The following is a 17,667-nucleotide window of genomic DNA, read 5'->3' on the forward strand; positions in this document are numbered from 1 at the left end:
TAAAATGTCTGATGATTATAATCTTATTAGTTGACATTTAAGTAAGACAGAGACAAGATGACAGGGCACCAGCAACAAGGACTCTAGGTGTCTATACACATGACTGGAACCAAGTAAGTGGGCAGTTAAAAGAGCCCTCAAATTTGGGGACTTCCCTGGTGCTCCAGTGGTTAGGACTCTGCACTTCCACTATAGGGGCACGGGTTTGATCCCTGGTCAGGGAACTAAGATCCCACATGCTACGCAGCCAAAAAAAAAAAAAAAAAAAAAGAGCCCTCAAATTTACCTGCAGTGAGAGTCTACAGATAGATCTCCCATTGGTAATACAAAATATCTACCTTCCAGAAACTTGCCAAACTACTGCCCAATACTTAGCAAACGTTTGGGTGAAACAAATCATGAGGGAGGACTGCTGGAAGAACATGCATTCCCTTCCTTAAATGATAGACTCTAAAGTCTGTCCCAGGATCAAGCCAGCAGAGCTGTGGGCCTGGATCACACTGCTCTGACACCGGCAGAACTGTGTTCACTGAACTGCGTGTTGGTTTAATGGCTCTGGCTGACACTGATGAACACTCTAAGAAGGGTCATTAGAAATTAATCACAGACTTCCCTGGTGGTCCAGTGCTTAAGCATCCGTGCTGCCACTGCAGGGGGCACAGGTTCGATCCCTGGTCGGGGAACTAAGATCCCGCATACCGTGCAGCACAGCCAAAAAGTAAAAAATTAAAAAGAAATGAACTTCTATCAACTAACATGACATTGTTAATCAATATTTTAAAAAGTAAAAAATAAAAAAATTAATGGCTGTGTCAGCTACAAATTGGCACTTGCCATCCACCTCTACAAGGACTAAATCACATGCTGCTGCAGCTGCTGACTTTCAACTCCCCCTGAAAGGAGTTCAGGGTGGAGAGCAGAAATGAGGCCCTCCGTGCTCTGGGAAAAACTGGCAGAACAGGTCTTCAGATAGTTAATATTTTCAGGAGACCATTTTATGAGCCCAATTCTTGCATCTCCTCGTACCTAGAAAAGCACTCAATTCCTTCATGGTGACGTCTGCTCCTTGGGACTAGCAGTAAACTTCACGAGACTAGCAAAAACCTTCTGCAAAAAAATATGTGCTTGATTGCAATATACTCCCCCTTCACCAAAATCACATCTATACTGACCTCCCCCATTACGTCTGGAGCAGTTTCTCAGAGCTACCTGAGATGCTGTCTCCCGAGCTATAGTTCTCATTTTCTCCCAAATAAAACTTAACCCTCAACTCTCACATTGTGCACTTTTTTAAGTCAGCAGCTGTCAGGAACATTAATGCTGCCAGGAAGTTGTTGATGACATTGTTTATACCACACAATATCCTCTTGATCAGCCAGAGGAGGAAATTTCTCTCTGATGGAAATATCAAAAGGAGCTGCTGCTCTTCTGAGTGATCTGTGTCTGCCTCATGCCCCTGACTGTGGCTCCCTCTTTGCCTTGCCTGCTTGGAAGCTTGGAGCCAGAAGCTCAGGGCAGGAACACTGGATGTTTTCACAGCATGCAATTTGTGTTCTTTCATTTCATTTTTTCCTTCCCAATATTTTCTTCTTTACTATAATTTCTTTGTGCTCTATTTCTGTAAGGTATCTTCACCCTTTTTAAAAATTCTATAGAGTATACAGAAGTCAGTCAATGCTTTTATTGATAAAGGTGATAGCCTGATTATTACTAAGACCTAACATCACACATTAGACCTCATAAGAAAGTAGTTCCATTCATAGCAAGGAAGACAATTAGCAAAATAATTACACAAAGTCCTAGTGACATTTCCATTGTTAATGCTGATAAACTGTTTAAGGTTAGATGCTCAATTCAGTGATTATTAGTCTCTATAAGTTAATGTAAATTTCCATATATGAACATGATACAATGTGGCCTGCATATCTCAGGTTGAACCTTGGTTCCACTCATGTCTTTAGTCAAAATAAGATCTACTTAAACTTGCAATTAAGCATATAATTACATTTCATGCTCACACTGACATATATGCTGCTGGTAATCTGTGGACTCCTATAATTGCCCTCTGGCCCCCCTCCCCCAGATCTCCAGGGGATGGATACAGGAATGAGGGGCACCATGCAAGCTCCCACCTGGCTAGGGCCAGAAATTCTGTGCTTCCTCAACATCCTGCAAGACTGTTCTTTTGCAAGTTTCTATCACAGAGCTCTGCTATTATCTCTTCTATAAGAACCTCCAGGCTGAGGCCCTGATTCATTTTCTTCAAGCTAACATGACCCAAAACCCTTTTGTGATGACCTTAGTAGTTGTTCTCTTCCGAATAGGGACAGTAGTTAATAAGGTTTTTCATTGCCCTAAAATCAGAACTGGTATGTTCCAGGCTGAGCTCAGAAGCAACAGGGAAAACAAAAACTCAGACTTCGTTTTCAGTGAGATCAGGAGGGAGATTAATTTGCAGACAACAAAATACATGTAAGGGCTTCCAAAAACAGCAGAGACTGGGCAGAAGCCAAGGAGGGAAAAAGTGACGAGAACAAGCATGGAAAGTAGGAGGGGGGCGCTCTTGGGGGCAGTGTCTCAAAAAGCTCAGGCAGAAAATCACTTCCTGAGGGTCAGGGACTCACCCTCAAGTGCATCGGTACATTGGGAACTGGGGTGAGCAGGGCTGGCTTCTTTGATCCGGAGAAGCAAGGGAGGTGAGGCTACAATTATACAGAATCACACAGATGAGCTGTGTGTGCAGGAAGCTTTCTGTTTCTGTAAAGCAGTGGAGAGAGCCTTGACTTTTCCAAGTGAATCACGGGAATTATTGTTATTGAGAAAAATGACCATTTTTCATCCCTAAAAAATGTTAAGTGAAGCAACTGCCTCTGTGAAGGAAGACCACAAAGTAGAAGTTGAGAAGAGACAACAGGAATAGAGGAAATGTGAGCTGGGAAGAAGGGAAAAAAATCCAGAGAAATGAAGACAAAACGGGGAGGAACACAAAGGAAAATAGGCACCTTGGAAAGCACAGGAAGGGAAAGGGAGAATTGAAGTGAGATGGAAACATAGAAAGAAGTTAGAAAGATTAAAGACCAAGGGGGGAAAGCGGGGCGGGGTGGTGGTGGTGGGATGAATTGGGCGATTGGGATTGACATGTATACACTGATATGTATGAAATAGATAACTAATAAGAACCTGCTGTATAAAAAAAAATAAAGTTCAAAAAAAGATTAAAGAGAATGACAGAAACCAAAGTGAGATAAAAGGAGAATCAATAAATATATAACTATAGTTCTCAAAAAAGGAAACTAAGCCAAAGGAATAGAACAAATCCTTCAAGTGTAATCTATAAAGATAGAAGAACCCTTGATGGGACTTCCCTGGCAGTCCAGTGGTTAAGACTCTGCACTTCCAACACAGGGGGCGCAGGTTCGATCTCTGGTCAGGGAACTAAGATCCCATGTGCCCCGTGGTCAAAAAATTAAATACGTAAATACATTAAAAAAAAAAAAAAGATAGAGGAACCCTTGACAGGTACACTGTGTGCCAAGGAAAACTACCCCAGGGTGGTTACTAATGAGACAGGAGACAACAAGGTAAAAAGATCAAATCACTTATATGGGGCAAGAAAATCAACCAGTCTCAAATTTCTCTCCGGTAACATTCAATCCCTGCAGATCGTACAGCAAGAGCTATAAGACATGCAAGAAAAGAAAACGGATGTCAAGGATTTTACGTTCAACAAAACTGTCCTTCAAGCATAAAGTTTACAGGCCAACAGCTCTGAATATACACAAGTTCGCAGAATATTGTTCCTATGACCCTCCTTGAGGAAACTATTGGGAGATGAATTTCGGTCAACCACGAGACAAAGGCAATGCTAGAGCAAAAGGACTGGGGCTGAACAGATACATTTAACTTTAGAACAACGTCTAAAACTACTGTGGCGATTAGAGTGAAAAAAGAGAATGTAAATGTTACATAGCCATGTAGAAATGACATGCTAACCAAAATTGGGGTTGTGAGGAAGAAACTGGGATATAGGATATATTCATTAACTGCCTCATCTGTATACCTGGGAGTTCAAAGTTTATCATTTAAAACTGGCAAATCATGTAACTGAAGTATAAGAGTCTTTAACAGTACAAAAATAAACATTATTGTAGATAAGATTAATGACTGAAATGAGGGGAGTAAGGTGGGGAGCAACTATCTCTGTCAAATGTTAAAACATAAAATCTCAATACAGTAAGTCCCCTACATACAAACCTTCAAATTATGAACTTTCAAAGACATGAACGTGCCCCTGGATGCCAGCTGTTGTACTATACTACTGTACTTTTCAAGGTACTGTACTTTAAAATTAAAAATGTTTTATTTTTTGTGTTTACTTGTTTGTTATGTATTATTTGTGTGAAAAGTATTATACACCTGTTACAGTACAATACCACATAGCCGATTGTGTTAGTTGGGTACCTAGGCTAACTTTGTTGGACTTAATGAACAAACTGGACTTACGAACATGCTCTCGGAACAGAACTTGTTTGTACGTAGGGGACTTACTGTAATTCAAACATTAATAGACAATCAGACCAATGAAACAAAACCAAACCTCCAGAAATAGACTGAACAGACATGTGAATTCAGAATTTAATACATGTGAATTCAGAATTTAATTCAGGTGGCTCATGAATAGACAGACCAGTGGAACAGAAAAAAATCATCTCGTGGAACAGAAAAAAATAATCTCTATGACCATGGGAATCTAACATACGTTGAATATAAGGGTAGCCTCTCAAATCCATGGAGAAAAGACACCACATCCAAAAGACACCAGCATTCATAATGCTGGGAACAACCAGTTAAGTCAAATAGAAAAATTTCAGTTGGACCCATACTAGGACAAATCTCAAATAGATCAAAGATTTAAAGGGAAAAAAATTAGTACTGAACTATTAGACAATGAGAATTCCTTTATAATCTGGGAGCCTTTAAACATGATGCTTAATTTGTGTGATTATCTTCCTCTGTCACCTCACTGCAGAGGCCCATCTGAGCAGAATCCAGACCCAATAACCACCCCCCACTGTCTGCTGCTTAAGGACCAGTCCTATCCTCCTTTACGTAGACAAAGATTCAAGACTGTTATACTCCAGGGAAGGACAAAGGAAGGTTGAGAGTTCTTTTAAGGTTGATCTCTGATAACACAGAGGCACGGGAGCCTTTCTAAAGGACAGAAAAGAGCACCCTTCGGGCAATCTGACTTAACAAGGGCCTCCAAATGGGAAAAAAAAATCACTGAGCTGGGAAGGATGAGGGATCCTGGTTCCTCCCAAGCTCCTCCTCAAGAAAAGGTGACACTGGTGAAATCAAGAGTATAGAGTACATTCAACTGCAGGCAATTCTCTTTTTTTGTTGGTGGTCAATTAAGAAAATGAAAACTCAGAAGCTGATGTGGTCAGATAAAAGGGGAATAACTTCATCGACATGTTAATGAGTAGAGACGGGATGAGATGGTAAGAGCTGGGAATTTTCTTTAAAAAGGAACTTCACCAGTAGAAAGAGTGTTTGCTATTTCAAAATGAGCATATTTTGTGGATGAGACTGGATACAGGGAGGCAGGCTTCTGAGGAAGCAGGCTTGTGAGCAAGCGGTTGGATGGCCAGATCTCCAGTAGAGAAAACTCAGAGATGAGTCAGGCATTAAGGAAATAGGAAAGAAGGGGTCTCATTTTCTAAATGTTTTGATCTCCCCTGAAACTACTAGAGCAAATTCATAGAGACAGAAAGCAGAATGGTGGTTGCCAGGGGTTGTGGGGACAGAAGGGGAGTTAGTGGGGTTTTTTTAAATAGATTTTATTTAGTTATTTAGTTATTTATTTTTGGCTGCGTTGGGTCTTCGTTGCTGCGCACGGGCTTTCTCTAGTTGCAGTGAGCAGGGGCTCTTTGTTGCGGTGCGTGGGCTTCTCATTGCGGTGGCTTCTCTTGTCGTGGAGCACGGGCTCTAGGCACGCGGGCTTCAGCAATTGTGGCGTACGGGCTTAGCTGCTCTGCGGCATGTAGGATCTTCCTGGACCAGGAATGGAACCCGTGTCCCCTGCATTGGCAGGCGGATTCTTAACCACTGTGCCACCAGGGAAACCCGGAGTTACTGTTAATGGGTATAGAGTTTCAGTTTGGGAAGAGGAAAAAGTTCTGGAGATGGATGGTGGTGATGGCTGCACAACAATGTGAACGTACTTAATGCCACTGAACTGTACACCTAGAAATGGTTAAAATGGTAATTTTATGTTATATATTTTACCACCATAACAAGAAAAAAGAATTTATGGCTCTTATATATCATTTTATGTACTCTTACCAAATTTAAAATAGTTGATACATTACTTACTAGAAAAATTCTGGAATTAATTTTAAAAGATGAAGTTAATGCTCAAAAAGGCAGAGATTTCTTAGAAACACTATTCAATTTCTGATGGCCTAACAGGCAAAAGAATAGTATCTTGCTTTAATGGGTATTTCCCTGGTAATTTGTAAGGTTGAACATCTTTTCATATGGATATAATGTTTTTATTCATTTTTAAATTGCCGGATCATATCTTTTACCTTCTATTCTACTGGGTTGACAGTTTCTTATGAATTGTAGATGCTCTTACAGAGCAAGATTTTGACTCTTATCTGCTACACTGCAGACTTTGTTGCAGATATTTCCTCCTCGTCTGTGCATTGTCTTTGAACTTTGTTCATAGTATCTTATTTATTTATTTATTTATTTATTTATTTATTTATTTATTTATGGCTGGGTTGGGTCTTTGTTGCTGCACACATGCTTTCTCTAGTTGCGGGGAGCAGGGGTTACTCTTCATTGTGGTGTTCGAGCTTCTCATTGTGGTGGCTTCTCTTGTTGTGGAGCATGGGCTCTAGGCATGCAGGCTTCAGTAGCTGTAGCATGCAGTCTCATTAGTTGTGGCTCACGGGCTCTAGAGCACAGGCTCAGTAGTTGTGGCGCACGGGATTAGCTGCTCCGCGGCATGTGGGATCTTCCCGGACCAGGGCTCGAACCCGTGTCCCCTGCATTGGCAGGTGATTCTTAACCACTGTGCCACCAGGGAAGTCCCCACAGTATCTTTTTAATATAAAAGACTTTTTCTGTTTCCATGAGTTCAATTTAGCTTTGACGATTTCTGTCTTGTTTAAGAAGTCCCACCCCACTGCAAGATTACAAAAATACTCTCCTATAGCTGATTCCAGATCTTTTACAGTATAGATCTATAACTCATCTGGAATTGATTTCTGTATATCTTGTGAAGTAGAGATCCAGTTTTAGTTTTTTCAAAAGGGTCAGACCACTGTCCAAACGCCATCCACTGAACGGTCCATCCACTGAACGATTCCTGAATTGCCATAGGGCCCTTATTGGTTACTAGACAGTTGCAGCTCGGTCTAAATCAATGGATCTTGTATTTTCCTGCCCTTGACATGGGCTGTAGACTCACATGCACAGCACATTCCCATTGAATGCACAGGGCCACGTGTGTCCTCCTGCCTGGCCAGAGGCCTCTGCTTTCTCTCCCATGCTAGAAAGCGTACCAGAATAAGTGTCAGAAAAATTGCTGTCAATATGGGGATAAGCCTGAATTTGCTGTAATTTATCTATAACAATGAGATAACTGGTTACAAACTTCGGTGCTTTAATGTGTGTTAAGCTCGGAATTCTTGTAAGGTCCCTTCCCCCTGATTGTGACATACTGCTGTGTCTCAAAACCATGGTCAGAGCCACTGGTCTAAAATGCAGAAGTGGGTCTGTAATCCTGATACAGCTGATGCCCAAGTGGGGCTCTCCTTATCGGGGCGCTGCCCTGGCAAGACTGACAGGAACCTGATAGCGCCTGAGTGACTGGGACTGTTGTTCCCCCTGAACTCTGACTGCCTGAAAGACAAAGCGCTGGTAAAAACAGCAAGGAGCTGTTACTGGTTTAAATGAATGATTGCCAAACAGTTACAGTTATAATGTTACATCTCTCTGAGAGTTCTGTATGGTATACACTTCAAATATTTAAGTGAATTGCAAGTGTTTTTGTCTTAAAACTGAGAATTGTGGCTTTAAAAAGACATATACCTTTACAACCCTGCACCACTTTTCACTCCCCTTATTAATAAAAATGAAAGTATTTGTTCATTTGCTGTCACCAATGGAGCTGGTGCTGGGCCAGCAAGCTCAAAATAGGTAAGCTGCTGCCTGTGCCCACCAAAAGTCAGGTGTGATGCTGAAGATGGCTGGAGAGGTCAGCTGTGACTCTCAGCTCACCTGTTGGACAAGAGTAGGTTTGAAGTTGATAATCTCCATCCTGACTAGTCTAGAGGAGTGCTTCTCGAACTTCATAGTGCATATGAAATCACCTGGAGATCTTGCTAAATGCAGATTCTGCTTCAGTGGGGCTGGGCTGAGACTGAGGTATGCCTTTCTAGCAAGCTCCCAGGTGACACCTATGTTTTTGGTGCATGGACCACATTCTGAGTAACAAGGCTCTAGAGCAGTGGTTTTTAAACTTCACTGCATCTTAGAACCACCTGGGAAGCTTTCAAAACTCCCTTGCCTGGGCCATACCCCATGCCAACTAAATCAGAAAATCAGAATGCCTGGAGTGGGTTCCAGGACCCCAATGAGAAGTCTGAGAACCAGAGGTCTAGCACAGTGGTTCTCAAACTGGTGGCTGAATCAGGATCACCTGGAGGGCTTGTTAAACCCACGTGCTGGACGCCGCCGCCAGAGTTTCCGGTTCAGTAAGTCTGAAGGGAGGCCCGGGGATTTCATTTTTAACACACTTCCAGATGATGCTGATGGCACAGGGACCCCACACTAATGGTCAGAGGATTTATATGTCACGAATCTATCAATTTTGAGCCCCATACTTTCCCCTTTGCTCCCCTCTGATGGCAGCAGTTTCTTTTTCGGGTGGTGGGGCTTCTATGAGATGAAATGAATCTGTTAGGGACCTCCCTGGCGGTCCAGTGCTTAAGACTCCGAGTTTCCACTGCAGGGGGCTTGGGTTCGATCCCTGGTCGGGGAACTAAGATCCTGCAAGTAGCACTATTCGGCCAAAAAACAAAAAAGAATCTGTTAGGAGAGGAGCATTTCCCCTTTCAGCCTGATGCTGCAACCACACCGGTCTGGGGTTATCTTGGGGAGGCCGCTGCGGCATGAGTTCACTGGTCTCCGGGCTCTAAAGGTATTTTTCCGCTTACTTCATACAGAAAGTGAGATGAGGGTGGGTAGAGCAATTAGAGAACAGTTCAAGGATAAGCTGTCTCAACTCTAGTGACTATACTTTCTGAACCGAAAATTAGGCCATACAATTTGAGAAATGACTTCTGGCCCCAGAGCCCAGGCCTCTTACAGACCGATGTGAGACATTCTGAGAGGGAGGGTTTGGCTGCCAGCTATTGGAATTTGAGACATTTTGATGCTTTACAAGGACAAATATTTTATACTCAAGATTGCCCTGGAAAATTGGGGTGCTCATTCTCCAAGTCACCAGAAAAAAAATGGAAGTGTATTGGGTTTTACATCAGTAATTTGTAACCAGCAACACAGGTAACTAGTGCTTTTCGTAAATGGTCTTTCAACAGCCTGTGAAACAGGCTAAAAACACAGCTGCCAGGCATGAACCATGTAGGCCAATCTCATCTAAAAAGAAAGAGTGCAAGACTTCCCCGGTGGCACAGTGGTTAAGAATCTGCCTGCCAACGCAGGGGACACAGGTTCGAGCCCTGGTCCGGGAAGATCCCACATGCCGCGGAGCAACTAAGCCCGTGTGCCACAATTACTGAGCCTGAGCTCTAGAGCCCGCGAGCCACACCTACTGAAGCCTGCACGCCTAGAGCTCATGCACCGCAACGAAGAGTAGCCCCTGCTCGCCGCAACTAGGGAAAGTCCATACACAGCAACGAAGAACCAATGCAGCCAAAAATAAATAAATAAATAAATTTTTAAAAAATAAAAAGAAAGAGCACATCACTGGATGGATGGTCTCCACAGGACCAGTGATGCCCTACTGCGGCTTCCACGTCCAGCCCACAATAGTTTCATTTTCTCTGGCATTTGCGCGCTGGTGGCCACATCCAATACCAGCTCCCCGGTGCAAGAGACCTCCAGGCAAATGTCCTCCCTGGGGTGTGGATTCACCATACCTTAGGTTTCCAAATCCAAAGCTTGTCCCTTCAAGTAAATGCTGCCAGTCCCATGGACTACTTCTACCAGTTTGGCTGGATAACAAAAGGTGAAAAAGGCCACCTACTAGTTTATTCTCAGGCCATGAAGGGAGATATCCTTGAGCCTTTGGAATTTGAGAAACGGCAATAGCACTCACCTCCATACTCAGAAACATGTTCTCTATGTTTATAAACATCTTTGTTAACAGCATAAATATGATAATATTCACTGAGTTTGCTGAATATAAACAAAGGATTAATCACTGAGTTTGCTGAATATAAACAAAGGATTAATACAGAGCTTCCAAGAACGAAAACCTAAGAGTAGATGCTCTCTTGCTGGACTAAGCTGCTTGACTTGCCTACCGGCCTGAGAATTCTCCCAGGTCTAAGTTGCAGTCCTACCTAGTCTCCCTTTCTAGATTTGGAAATATCCCTGGCTACGTTCTGCCAACTTGGGGCTTGACCTTATTTTTTTATTTTTTAAGATATTTTTGATGTGGACCATTTTTAAAGTCTTTGAATTTGTTACAGTATCGCTCCTGTTTTATGTTTTGGTTTTTTGGCCACAAGGCATGTGGGATCTTAGCTCCCCAATCAGGGATTGAACCTGCACTCCCTGCACTGGAAGGTGAAGTCCCGACCACTGAACCGCCAGGGAAGTCCCGACCCCATTTTGTTTTAAAACAAAACTTAGCTTGGCTTTCTCAAGGAGAGGCAGATAAGCCTGGAAGGAAGCAGCTATCTGCCTCCTTCATGGACCCAGCAGGTGAGCTTCTCCACACCTGCAGGGAGGCTGGAAGGATTCATTTCCTCATCCCAACAATACTTAACTGGGTCCCCACTATGTATAGGGCACTGTGCTGGGTACTGTGAGAGCTTAAAAAAAAAAAAAGAAAAAGGTTAAGAAAAAGATAGGTTCCTTGACTTTGGGGATTCTATAGGTTCCTAGAAGAAATAAGATGAGTATTCATACAAGACGGAATATGATACAAAGCCAAAAGAGGAGGAGAATCCAAATGTTCTGGGGGAGATGACTTCTAGCAGAGGTGATCAGAGATGCTGTCAGGCGGGTGGAACTGGGGACAGGAAACAGGGGCTGGAAGTAAGGACAGCTTTATGGAGCAGGTTTCCAAAGGTGTGCACTCAAAGGAAGACCAGGATTTTATCACACAGAGATGGACAAGGCCACTCCAAGTCAAAACTCAGGAGCACAGGTGAATGCCAGCAAGGACAGATTATGTTCAAGAAACAGCAAGATCTGGTCTGAATGAAGCAAGAGCTGTGGCAAGGGGGTCAGAGGAGGACCAGCCATGGGCACCTGGGCCAGGTCACACAGGGCCACGGGCTGCAAGCAGAACAAAGAGGTCATGGTTGATTTGGAGACACTGGGGAACTCAAGAAGATTTCTAAGCAGGAGAGTGCCCGATCACTCAGGGAGTAGTGGAGCAATGCAGGGGAAAGAGGCTGAAGGCAGGTTCCCTTTGGAGGCTGCTGCGAGAGTTCAGGTGAAATACCAAGAGCCTGAAATAGGGCTGGGTATGGGGATCAAAATGCCCTTGGGAAACACAAAGAGAGATGAGCTTTACCACTTAAACTATTAATATAGGTCCAATCTCAACTGGAATTTTAAGATATTTTAACTGTGAACACCTAGAGGTGCCTGCTAGTCAAATATTAAACAACCACTGTCTAACCAGGCCTTGAAAATGTGCTGGGTAAATGTGACCAAAGGTCCCGAGCTGGACAAACAGTCTAGAGGTCAAGTGGTCTTATGTTGAGTAAATGTTTGAGAAGGGATGGAGATCACTGCAGAGGTTCCTCTGAGTAATCATAAGGCAGGTCAGGAGCATGTGTTAGACAAATGAAAACCAACCAAGATGATCTCAATGGAAGAAATGAGACCACTGACAAGCCCACTCAGTCTGAGACATTCCCCATCCGGGATGTCCCGTGAAAGATGAAAGGCACAAAGCCCCTCCAGCAAGCCAGGTGGGGAGGACTGTCACAGTGGGAACCTGTCATTGCCTCAGAGACACCTGATGAGACTTGACACCCTGCTTTGTGACTTCACCAACTGAACAGTAACCCCAGAGGTTTCTCCTCAGCCTTCCACCTCTTTGGCCTCTCTTTAGCATCTCACTGAAGAGCCTGAGGTTCATCACAAACTTGTTACATAGTAAACAAGGTTTTTAAATAGGATGAGAGGCTTTTGCTTTTTTAAGTAGGAAGAGTAAAATTAAAAGCTATTTTTCAGGGCCAAAGAAAATCAAGTATTTTGCTTCAAATAAAACCTGGGATCTACCAAACACACGTGGAAGCAAACAGACTGGAGTTTGAATGCTGGCTCCACCACTAACCAGCTGTGTGACCTCAAGGAAGAGCTTGACCTTGCTGAACTTCCATTTCCTCATCTGTAAAATGACAGTTCCACCCACCTCATGGGATTATCAGCGAGATGGACATGTAAGGTGCTCAGTGAAGGCCTGGGCTCACAGGTGGCCCTCCATGACCACCCTCTTCTCCAAAGGACAGCTTTATACTCACATCTCCCAAGTCCCTGGGCATTGTTACAACTCTGTCCCCAAACCACCCTCCCTTTCCAGCCTTCTGAATCCTCTAGACTAGATGCCTCTGAGTTAGTCACCTTTGTCTTAGTCCTCATCTGCAGCCCCTCTTTCCAACATCCCACCAGCAACTATGACTTTGCATCAGATGTGACGAAATGCTTAAGAACATGAGCCACGTCCTCAGACCCCTGAGCTGGCATCCTGGTTCAGCCTCGTACTAGCTGCGCGATCTTAAGGGAGTCACTTATCTTCCCCGGTGATGATAATTCTGCTTGTCTCCAAGCTGCAGCACGGCTTCCTGCACCCAGGAGTCGTCTTCCAGGATCATGGTGGCGACCTCCTCCTCCTGGTCATCTTCCTCTTGAGGGACCTGGACTAAGGGGATCAGGGGAGTGGCTCCTCTCAGCACCTCCGAGGCCATCATCCACGTTCTTGGGGGGAATCACTCAGGCTTCTAACCTTGACCTTCAGTCTTCTCCAGCCAGGTTCTCTGAGAGTTTACGTGAGTTTTGCATATCAGATGCTAGGCACACTGGCTGGCCCACAAAAAGGATCCATCAATGCTGGCTAGGGTTACTATTAGTTCTTTCTCACATGCGTCCAGTCTCCTCCTCTTCCCCTGCAGTCCCCACCTTGGACCCACCCCTATCACTGCCCATCTAGCATCCAGACGGCTTCCTGGCTGCTCTCCTCCCTCCGGCCTCTCCCTCCTGTAATCAAACCTGCATCCTGTTGCTAAGCTCAGCTTCCTCCCATGCCCCTGGGGCCCTAGTTTAGAATTTGCTGAGGTCAAAGACATTTGGTCTAAGCCTCACCCACTCTTCCCCAAGACCCTACTTCCTACTCCTTCCTAAAAACACACTTTCCACGCCAATCAGCCAGCCTTCCTTATGGTCATCCGAACGATCCCACATGGGTCCACCGTTCTGAGCCTCAGCTCCACTGGGAGGCCACACCCTCCCCCTGCCCAGCGCCTTTCCAAACCCCCCTCCAGCTCAACTCCTGCTCAAGTGTCACATCCTCTGTGAAGCCTTCTCTGACCTCTCCTCTCCTCTCCCCACTCCGTTCCCTGAACATGCTCACAAAGGTAGCCATTGGTTCCCGGGGGTCCTGAAACAGTCCTAGGGGCACAGCTAGATCTGAAGTAAATATCTGGTAATCAAGGCAGTCCAGTTTACAACTGAAGACCAGAATGGAGGCAGAGTGGTTGAATGGCGTGCGTGGGTCCCACAACGCATTAATAACACAAGAGACAAATATATTAACTGTTGCAAAAAGCTCAGGTTTGGAATTACTCTTTTAAGAGCCTGGGATGACTTTATACCACAGATAAGTCCCCAGTTATTAGCTGGCTTACTCGTCATTCACCTTGATTTCACAAAAATAATCACTTTTTTAAAACAGGATTTGGTTTTTCTAATTGCTGGAACTTAAATATTTGGAAGTTTACTGCACAACCGGGTGAAAGTGCCAAGGGGTGGTTTATGGGGGTCTTCAGCCCCTCACCCCATAACCTCCATCAGCTTCCCAACCGCTCCAACTACACACAAAAAAACTGTGCTAACTACATAAATTTAGCTCTGAGAATGGTCCTCTAAGCCCCTCTTATACTGAAATTCTGGAACTGTCACTGCACACAACCAGGGCATTTCGGGGTGACAATGTGCTGATCACCTGCAGACAGAGCAGAGGGATGGGGCTGACCCGAACTCAGTCCTGGATACCACCTTCTCCTCCTCTGCAAACACCACACTCTTCCATCTCAGAGGGCTGCTCCCACCCTCTCCCTACGAGGTTCTGCATCTCACCACTGTCCTGAAGGGTCTGGGTCAAATCTTCCACCAGGGCCACCGCCTCCTCGCTGCTCTCGGGCCGATGCTCTTGCAGCCAGGCCTGAATTTCCCTTGGCAGCATGGTCAGCATTTGCTCCTTAGTGTGCACCTCTGGCCTCAGCCAGCGCCGGCAGAGCTCTCGAAGACGGCCAAGGGCACCCTGTGGCCCTCCGGCCACCTCTTCATGGGGGCTGCCCTTGCCGGAGCTCTGGGGAAAGGGCTCCGACTCAGGGCCATCCTCCTGCAGCACAGCTTCCTGTACCCAGGAGTCGTCTTCCAGGATCATGGTGGCGACCTCCTCCTCCTGGTCATCTTCCTCTTGAGAGACACGGACTAAGGGGCTCAGGGGAGTGGTTACTCTCGGCACCTCCGAGGCCATCATCCACGTTCTGGGGGGAATCACTCAGGCTTCTAACCTTGACCTTCAGTCTTCTCCAGCCAGGCTCTCTGAGAAGACAGCACCCTCCTCAAATTTCAACAAGGAGTCTGGCTAAGAATGAGAAAGAGAACTAGAATCAATAAGTAAACTGTCCTAAAACAATCTAACTCACAGCAGCCCAGGTCAGGCCACCAAATGATTCTTACATCCGCAAATCAACAGAAGTTTCCTGTCCCTCTTAAAGGAAAAATGGCTTATTCCTGAAAACAACTCTATGGCAAGAGAAGTTAAGAAGAATCACAAGCACAAAAAATGAGTATTTTTCTTTCCAAAAGACCAAAGCATGAGTATCAGAAATTCAAAGTCCTCGCAAGAACCCAGGACTGAGTTATCCTGCCCTAAGTCAGTTCAGACTTGCTGCAGAGTGACCCTGACCTAACATACAACTCAGTCACACAACCTCACTGACCACCTAATAAGTAGAGATAATAACACCTATCCTTCTTATCTGAAGGGGACCTCTCAAGGATTTGCAAAGGATCAGATGTCAACACACTTTGACGCTCACTGGAAGGAAGGAAATACCTCAACTGCATTATTACCATATTTTAAAATATGAAGTTTTAAAATGTTTGTACTCTTAGGTCCAGCCTTGGCCCCTCGGGAATTTATTTTTTAAAATAACCATCTTTGTAAAGAGAAATTTATTTGCAAGGACTCACAATCATAGCATTGTTTCTAATTGCAAAAAAAACACTTGACACCTTAAAAATCCAGCAGCAGGAGAATGGTTAATTATGGCACATTCATACAGTAAAATGTATTAAAAACTATGCTAACGTGGGACTTCCCTGGTTAAGAATCCTCCTGCCAATGCAGGAGACACGGGTTCAAGCCCGGTCCGGGAAGAGCCCATATGCCACGGAGCAACTAAGCCCGTGCGCCACAGCTACTGAGCCTGCGCTCTAGAGCCTGAGAGCCACAACTACTGAGCCCGTGTGCCACAACTACTTAAGCCCACGTGCCTAGAGCCCATGCTCCCCAACAAGAGATGCCACCGCAATGAGAAGCCCGCTCGCAGCAACTAGAGAAAGCCCGCGCACAGCAGCAAAGACCCAACGCAGCCGAAAATAAATAAATTAAATAAACAAATAAATAAAAATTAAAAAAAAAAACTATGCTAATGTATTAATGGCTACCTTTTGAGGGACCGTTACTGAGAAGGGGCTCAGTGGAGCTGGAATTGTTCTATATCTTGATTTGACAATGGTTGCATAAGAACATACATATGAAATTTAAGATTTGTGCACTCTGCTCTATGTATTTTTTTAAATTTTAAAATTATGCTGACAATAATTATTAATCATTAATTATTTAAAATAATCCTCATAATATGAAAATTAATGGATAAAAACAAAACCAGCAAGGCAGAAAAACCATAGACACAGTATGACCCCAATTCCTTTTAAAAATGAACACATACACAAGGAAAAAAAAAAAACCCTGGACAGAAATTCTACAAAATGTTGAGAGCAGTGAAACTACAAATTATTTAAAATAAAGACTACAAGACAATGAAAAGTTATTTTTAAAAATCATCACTACATCGTAGACTCAGATAACCCCCACACACAAAAAAAATTGGGAAGGAAAAACTTTTTTTAAAAAGAACAAAAAAGAAAAGCTAGTGGAAACACCGAAGCTCTCAATATGTATTCACCAAATGGCTAAAAGAAACACAGGTATAACACAACTCTTAACTGGGAGCCCGGGAAAACCGTTCCTAGTCAGTTAATTTGCTGTCTCACCTGGAGCAAGCCACGCCCCCTCTGAAGCTCAGTTTCCCCATCTGTAAAATGAGCTGCTCGGGATGTCGTCCACTGTACCTTCCAGTCTAAACACTGCGCCCCTGGTTGGATGTACACGGAGCTCACCGCTAGGGAGAAGAGTCCATGTCCGGTCGCTGAGCCAACCAGGCGCCTAAACCGGGAGAACGGGGGCCCGCGGGACGGGGACAGAGCCCCCTACGCCCCTCCCCCAACAGGGCTGCCCGCACTGGCTCCAGGCCCGTTATCCCCTTGCCTCGGGCTACTCTCCCGGCTCGCGCGGCTCCAGCTCTGGCTCTCTGGGCTCACCTCTCCAGAGACCAGATGCCAATCCCGCGGTCGCTCCGCGCGCAAAAGCGCCCCCGGGCACTGCCCGGCACCTCCGGAGTCAAGGTGGCTCAAGCCCGAGGGGCACCGAGAACAATGGACGGGAGAGGCCCGCCCTCCGCCGCGCTCATTGGCCACCGAGAACTGCACCTGGAAACTCTGCTTTCCTATTGGCGGGTACGGACCCAGCCGGGCGGAGGGAGGGAGCCTGGGCCAAAGGCATTGTGGGAGATGTAGTCCATCGAGCAGACCCCGACCGCGGGGCAGGGAGCAGAGTTTGGGGTTGATAGCCTGCGCAGTGCGAGAGGGCCAGAGGAAGGAAAATCTGCCGACTGGCAGTCAGGACCCCAGTGTGGGCCAGAGCTGTGACCTGGGACCTCCATATAGTTCTCTATGAAAAGGGAAAGTTGAATGGAAGCTCCCTTTTCAGCCGTGAACTGTGAGGCAAGTAATTTTGCCAGGCCCCTCGACGGCCGAAAGTAGTCCCTGAGCAGGAAAGGAATCCGCGCGGGAGAAGTCCCTTCCCGCCGAGCTCGG

The 17,667-nt window shown here is 45.1% G+C and overlaps 1 protein-coding gene across 6 annotated transcripts in view; it reads right to left on the minus strand.

The window, feature by feature from the left end:
* Nucleotides 1-17,205, minus strand: part of ZSCAN2 (zinc finger and SCAN domain containing 2) — a 30,676-nt gene extending 13,471 nt beyond the window's left edge. For 2 of the 6 annotated variants that reach the window (XR_014293709.1, XM_082617268.1), the window contains exons 1-2: nucleotides 17,113-17,205; nucleotides 14,575-15,088 (exon numbers count right to left, since the gene is read on the minus strand). Coding sequence is in view for 5 of the 6 variants with exons in the window: in XM_082617268.1 (XP_082473394.1) it covers nucleotides 14,575-14,980 (406 nt within the window). In the remaining variant the exon portion in view is untranslated. Of the gene's footprint in view, nucleotides 1-11,574; nucleotides 13,142-14,440; nucleotides 15,089-16,911; nucleotides 17,070-17,112 lie in introns of those variants that run through there. The other 4 variants (XM_082617271.1, XM_082617269.1, XM_082617270.1 and 1 more) reach the window with 4 other exon arrangements.
* Between the last annotated feature and the right edge of the window lie 462 nt (nucleotides 17,206-17,667).

The sequence above is a fragment of the Mesoplodon mirus genome (assembly GCF_964341445.2).
Source record: "Mesoplodon mirus genome assembly, chromosome: 4".
In the NCBI taxonomy this organism is placed as follows: domain Eukaryota; kingdom Metazoa; phylum Chordata; class Mammalia; order Artiodactyla; family Ziphiidae; genus Mesoplodon; species Mesoplodon mirus.